The sequence below is a fragment of the Crassostrea angulata genome, chromosome 4 (assembly GCF_025612915.1).
Source record: "Crassostrea angulata isolate pt1a10 chromosome 4, ASM2561291v2, whole genome shotgun sequence".
NCBI lineage: Eukaryota > Metazoa > Mollusca > Bivalvia > Ostreida > Ostreidae > Magallana > Magallana angulata.
Window position 1 is genome coordinate 29,997,727 of NC_069114.1, and position 6,319 is coordinate 30,004,045.

The 6,319-nt window shown below is 33.3% G+C and overlaps 1 protein-coding gene across 1 annotated transcript; it reads left to right on the forward strand.

Annotated features, from left to right (window-relative positions):
• The first annotated feature begins 469 nt into the window (after positions 1-469).
• LOC128181203 (uncharacterized) lies at positions 470-3,616 on the forward strand. The gene is made up of 2 exons (XM_052849509.1): positions 470-613; positions 2,022-3,616. The coding sequence occupies exons 1-2, from the start codon at positions 567-569 to the stop codon at positions 2,866-2,868; spliced, it is 894 nt and encodes a 297-aa protein (XP_052705469.1). The 5' UTR covers positions 470-566; the 3' UTR covers positions 2,869-3,616.
• Positions 3,617-6,319: the final 2,703 nt, after the last annotated feature.

The following is a 6,319-nucleotide window of genomic DNA, read 5'->3' on the forward strand; positions in this document are numbered from 1 at the left end:
GGCTCACAAGCAACCGATAGCGCCAACCATCCCACAGGTATTTATTATATAAATTCATTCATCAACATTGTCTCCTGAATACTTCTAACGGGTGTATCTTTGTTTCAGGGCATTGGATTTATTCATTAACCGATGGGAATTTTATCATTTTTAAATCCCCCGATACTTAAGAAACAGCAACTTTTGAGCGGCTGTACATATTAAAAGGGAAAGCAAAAATCTTTTAGAACGACTTTGGTGAATATTCTTTACCTTTCCCCCCTCTTTAGAAATAATCACAAAATCGTTCATTTTTCTCCATATTTTATCACCATTGCCGTAAATGTCAAGAGTTTTTTAAAGAGAGAGTCTGGCTCACTATTATTGTTAAAAATGTAAAATCCAGTATTTGTTGGATCTATTTGAATATTAAATACCGTAATCAAACAATACAAGGATACATGCAACCTTTAGAAAGCTAGACATACGCCGTCGTTGTTTAATAACGTTGTAACCAAGGATAAGAAGAAGGTCGCGAAAAGCTCCATAACCTACCAGTAACTTTCCTAGCTCTTTTTTTTTCAGCTATGAAGTTTGTTTTTAGACTTTTGGCACCCATCATCTTGATTTTGAGGTGAGAAATTCTATAATTTGCTATTAACAACATTTGATGAAAAAAAAAATTGACAAACTGAATTTATCTTTTCAAGTTCCACTGTAGAAACCGTCACCTGTACGAAATAATCGTAACTTTGCAACGAAATAAAAGATTCTTTTCAGCATTAGTTCAAGTTTGCAAATGAGGTGAATTGTTTAATACTGAAAACCAAATCTTTCGAAAAGAGTTTGCTACTGTTAATAATATTCTAGTCTAAGGGAACTTCGCGAAATTAATTGCACGAAAATCAAACTTGGTATTCATTATTTCTACCCTTTGTTCTCTTTTTTACCTTGATTTCAAAAAGACATCTAGATATCAAATAAAGAACAAATTTACTTCTGAGCACACGTTTTCCAAATTAAATAAAAAGTTATTGTTCTTTGATTTTTATGACGCACATTATATGGGGTTGGCCAATTATTGATCATTTGTTTTTCTCGATAATTTAAAGTTACAAAATAGGTGGTGTAAATTAATGACGTCAGAGTCTCATCGAGTAATTTTAACATGAAAATTATATCTCTAAGGTTATTGAAGACAAATCGAACGTGAACATGTTTTATATCTGAATGTAATTTTAATTTTTATTTATAAAATGTATGATTTTTTAAAAAATTGATATCTATGATATCTGCAGTTTTTCCATTGCAAGTGTTGTAATCTTAAGTGACCATTCTGTTGTAAATTAGTTATACATCAGTCTCTACAGTGGTTTATTCTTCATTAGATAACCCAGTTGGTCAATGTTTTTTCTCATCGAATATTTTCATCGATATCTTTAAGCCATTCACATGTCTGTTTATAGAAAACAAGCCGCAATTTCTTGTTCTTTTAATATTCCATTGTTAAATATTTTTGTTGGAAACTGTAAAGACATTTTGTTTTGAAAAGGAAAATCGCGAAATTGGAAATTTGTAGCCATTTACAAAAATGTATTTATTATTTGATATAACATGAATATCATAGTTCATAAATCTTTCTTTTGATAAATTAATCGCTGATTTGAAGCTTTATTTATCATCAAGGTATTGGTTGCTCGCAAATTTATCAAATTCAAATTTTTTCAGCAAAATATAATCTTAAAAAACCCCCCAGAATTCTGTCTTTAATATGGAATGAACTTTGAAAACCCGTTATGTTTATACTTTAACTGTAGGTAATTAAGATGTTCGGACCAAAACATTTGTCAAAACAAAACCAATACAACAAAAATGCAAGTTTACGTCTTTTAGATATACAAGATATATCTTGAGACACAGTTTCCTCTACAACTTATTTTTTTCCATTTATGGAATTAATACATCTTCATAAGGGTTATCTTTCCCCAAAATATTTTTTATCCTGCATGAATAATTGCGGCATACATTTTGCATTTAACCAGTGTAAATGGGAAGGAAATACCCGACGATGACTTTTTGGCAGTCATGTCCGGCAACAAATCCAGAGATCCAATGGACTTCTTTTTTAGAAACGCTCTAAAGATCAAACTGGGGCCGGCCGATGAAGTCAAAGAATCCATCTTGTCTTTTAAATCTGGCAACCGAAAAGAGAAAATGACAAATGAGGGTAAAGAAGATGTAACGACTTCCCGCCAAGAGAACGGCGTGAAATACAATGGCGTGATATCCGCAGCCATTAATGCCCCTACCAGAGGAAATGACGACAAGGTTTCCATTGACTACCGCATTGATGACGACGAGGAAGGGTCAGGTACATTTGATAATGAAGAAAATGGCCATAAGTTCCATGATGATGAAAATGGTGAAGATAATAACGAGAATGACAACATAAAGGAAAAAAGAAACGACTTGGAAAAGAATAATTCTCTGGGCAACGGTGGCTCAAATAAGACAGAGGCATCTGACATCGAAATACTCCCTTTGGAATGCGACTATAAAGACTCCAAGAACCCACTAGAAGCGGCTGCAGACTTCAGCCTGATACTGAACTTGCTGCTACAATGCTTGAAGCAAAAAACAGACGACGCCATGTCGAGAGTTCCCTTACCATCCTCTGAAACAAACGAAGGACACAAAGGATGGTTTATTAACGATGCAAGCAATGGCGTAGATCACGTGCGAAACAAACGTTCGACATTCCGCCGCATTTTCCGCGACGAATATTTCTGGTATTGGCTTTATCCCTACGTAAAGCATACTCCTTATCGGAAAACGTTCGACTCCATAGCCTCTGGAATCATCGGTAAACGCTCCCAGTTTGACAAGTAGGAGCATGACTTCCACCTGATTTAAGGTCAGACGTCACGTTCCTTAATTTTAGATAACTTTTTCCAGGAATTTGTTAATGGTTTACTATACTTTGACAAGCCTTCTTGCAAAAAATTAAGGTACTTTACCAGGCATTTCTGCAAAATACTAGAGTATGCAATTTCCTGTATAATCTTCGTGAAAATACACTTGAATTGCTGATATAAAAATAAATACATCTACACCACAGGAAAATTCACTTTAATAAAATTATATCTCCGCCGGGGCGGGGCTTTGAACTCACGACCTCTAGCACCTATACGCTTCTGGCAGTGAGCGGCCACGGTTCTAACCACTCGACCATCTAGACATATAACAATATCCAAGTAAATTTTCATTTTTAAAGTAATTATAAAATTAATATTTTTTATTGGAACTCTTTATTACGAGGAGATACAAAAAAGATTCTCGAGGAACGTGTCGTCTGACCTTAATGAAAGACCTGACAAACATCATGGTTCTAACTGTAAATATAATATTCAATTGTTCTATAATGCTGGAGAATGTTTCTTACATATTGTTTTCTATATGAATCGAGCAATTTGAACAAGTGAGCAACCCTTACATTTTGTATAAAATTGTTTAATTTTACTTTTTTAATTTGATTGAATTAATAATGTTTTGAAGAAGTTTAAATACTGTACCTCTTTGTTTCATTTGGGATTTTGAACCACAATAAAGTCTTTTCAAAAGAAAATAAATGTTTGAGTTCACCCACCATATACTTTGCGCTGTACACTACTTTTCAATTAAACAACCTTTTTAAGGTATTACGTCCCATGGGAAATAACTCAACATCATTGAATATCCATTATGTGTAAATAACTCCTATAACTATATAGCATTCATGATATAAATCATCAAGGCCCAAGATACTTCCTTTGAATCGCCCCTTTTATTTCTTGTGATTAAAAGTCATGAGTAAAAGTAAGAAAGTTTATTTGAATATTAAATAAAACTTGATTATGAAATACATCAGGTTTACGAACCTTACATTCTTATTTTCAGGTTTTTAATTTTGTTTATCTTGAACTTGTTGAATTTATTGAAATTTATACAATTAATTTCTAAGGTATTTATGTAGAAGAAATTAAGTTTGCAGTTGTGGATGCATTTTAAATCAGTGTACGGTAAAACCATCACGCTTTTATTTGATACGGTATAATAACTTGTAGATTCTAAAGTTATTTTCCCAATGTTGGGCCGCTCCTACTAAGGTACAGAATGAGTATTGGAAATTATTATAAACCAGTCATCAAAGGAAAAACCTTCACATACATGTCAGGAATTTGTTCAAGAGACGTTTATTATCGTAACTTTACACCATATTAATAACTGAAATAAACTGTTTAGTCATTTAAACCGACACTGGGCCGAGCTTCTACAACCATAATGAAAAATATACGATCGTGACAAAGGCAAGGTTGAAATTTTGTTTGATTTTTTCTTGAAGCGTTGGTGTAAATATAATCACCGCGTATTCGAGTACTTGTACTTGAACGAAAGAAAACCCCGATGAACTGTCGGCGAGAAAAAAATTGATCGATGGTTGTATGAATTCAACACTTTAGGAAAACAACATTGTGTGAAAATATCATCAACGTTTTGAAATTTCGCAGTTGTATAATACTTAAACCATAAAATCCTTAAAAGGGTAAAAATGTAAAAAACTCAAGCCTTAAGGGGGATGTGCGGCCATCTTGTACATTTGAGGATAAGAATGCAAACATTTTTTGAGCTGGCTTGTTTCTGCCCAAAACTGGTCAATTATGTTGCCAAAAGATATAAAACAGTAAATACGAAGTCCTACATGTTATTTTGTTTAAAAAGTAGGCATGCTAGAACAGGAACATGTCTTTTTAATCACTTAGAACAGCTGTCGAACTGAGCAGGTACAGACTTATTTTCAAGATTTAAAAATAAGAAAAAATAGGAAGGGGGTTCATTGGTGTCCTCTCTTATTTTAACAACATTTGTTGAAAAAAAATGTCTAAGCTTGATTATTTAAGTTGTAACTTTGTCTCAAAGTAAGATACCCTGTTCTTAAAATGGGCCTCAAAAACCACAAGATATATTTGTCCGTGTCTATGGAGGTACATTGCATATACATTTTCATTGAATTATGATGTCTATTCAAGCTTTTTCTCAGCAAATAGTTGTAGAGAGGACACCAGTGAACCCCCTTCATATTTTTCAGATTTTTTAATCTTCAATATATGACTGTAGCTGCGCAGTTCGACAGCTGTTCTGAGTGATTAAAAAGGTATTGTCTTGCTCTTGTATGCATATTTCTCAAACAAAATGACATGTCGGACTCCATATGTATTGATTTTATATCTTTTGGTAACATTTTTGGCCAGTTTTGGGCAAAAACAAGCCAGTTCAAAAAATATTTACATTCTTATCCTCAAATGTACAAGATGGTGGCACATCCCCATTAAGCTTGCAGATCAATAGCTGGCGCCTTAAAAAATTGCGCTACACTACATCAATACATTTAAATTAGGAAAGAAAAGGTGTTACAGTCTAGAATGGTGTCTAATACCTCCTTGGAATGATATCGTAAAGACAACAACTTCCACAGGGTTAACAGTGATAATGACTCTATTCACACCGTAATGTGTGAGTATCTTAAATGTTTCCACATTTAAATCTAAATGAAGAGATAGGTGGAATGTTCCAAAACTAATTGCATTTCACCTTGTTCGCGTGAAAATCGTGTAAATATTTTACTGAAACCACATAAACACGTAAGATTGATCACTGAACCGTAGCAAAAGAAAATTTCATAATCACAATTTCACTGACTAAGCTACAGTATACATTGCTTTATAGTGTATTAATTACACTATATTCAAAATGACAGGAAAAGGAGCAAACAAGGCACTTGAAATTAGGACTAAATTAAAATGTAGGTCCCTATCTGGCATTAAACCCCGAGATATTCATCGTGAGGTATATGCGATTTCTATTGAAACTGTGTCAAATGTCTCATAGCTTTATAAGTAGGCGGGAATGTAAATTAAAAACAGTTTACAAACACCCTAAAGATGCTGCTCGTCATTTAAAGATGCTATGCAACAGTTCCCACGTTATCCAATAATAACATCGTAAATATCCACTTAATCTTAGAGGAAAAAGATATACCGCGAGGCAATTTGGTCAGATGACAACCATGTCGTAAGTACGTGTTCATAGTATTTTGAAAAAATTCTAAAGCTTATGGGACACTTTTATATTGTAACGTATTATTTATCGAAATATACAATATCATCAAGTAAAGTTTTATAAACAGTTCTTTCCCATGATTGTCATCTAACATTGAAGTGCAGTGGGTAAGGATTCGTAAGTCATGAGTTCGAATCCCACTTGGAATTAAAAAAAAATGTTACCTTTCCAAATATTTTTAAAT

Coding starts and splice junctions, on each gene's coding strand:
- LOC128181203 (XM_052849509.1), top strand. CDS start 567: ATGAAGTTTGTTTTTAGACTTTTGGCACCCATCATCTTGATTTTGAG. Junction 614..2,021: donor CCCATCATCTTGATTTTGAG/GTGAGAAATTCT, acceptor GCATTTAACCAG/TGTAAATGGGAAGGAAATAC.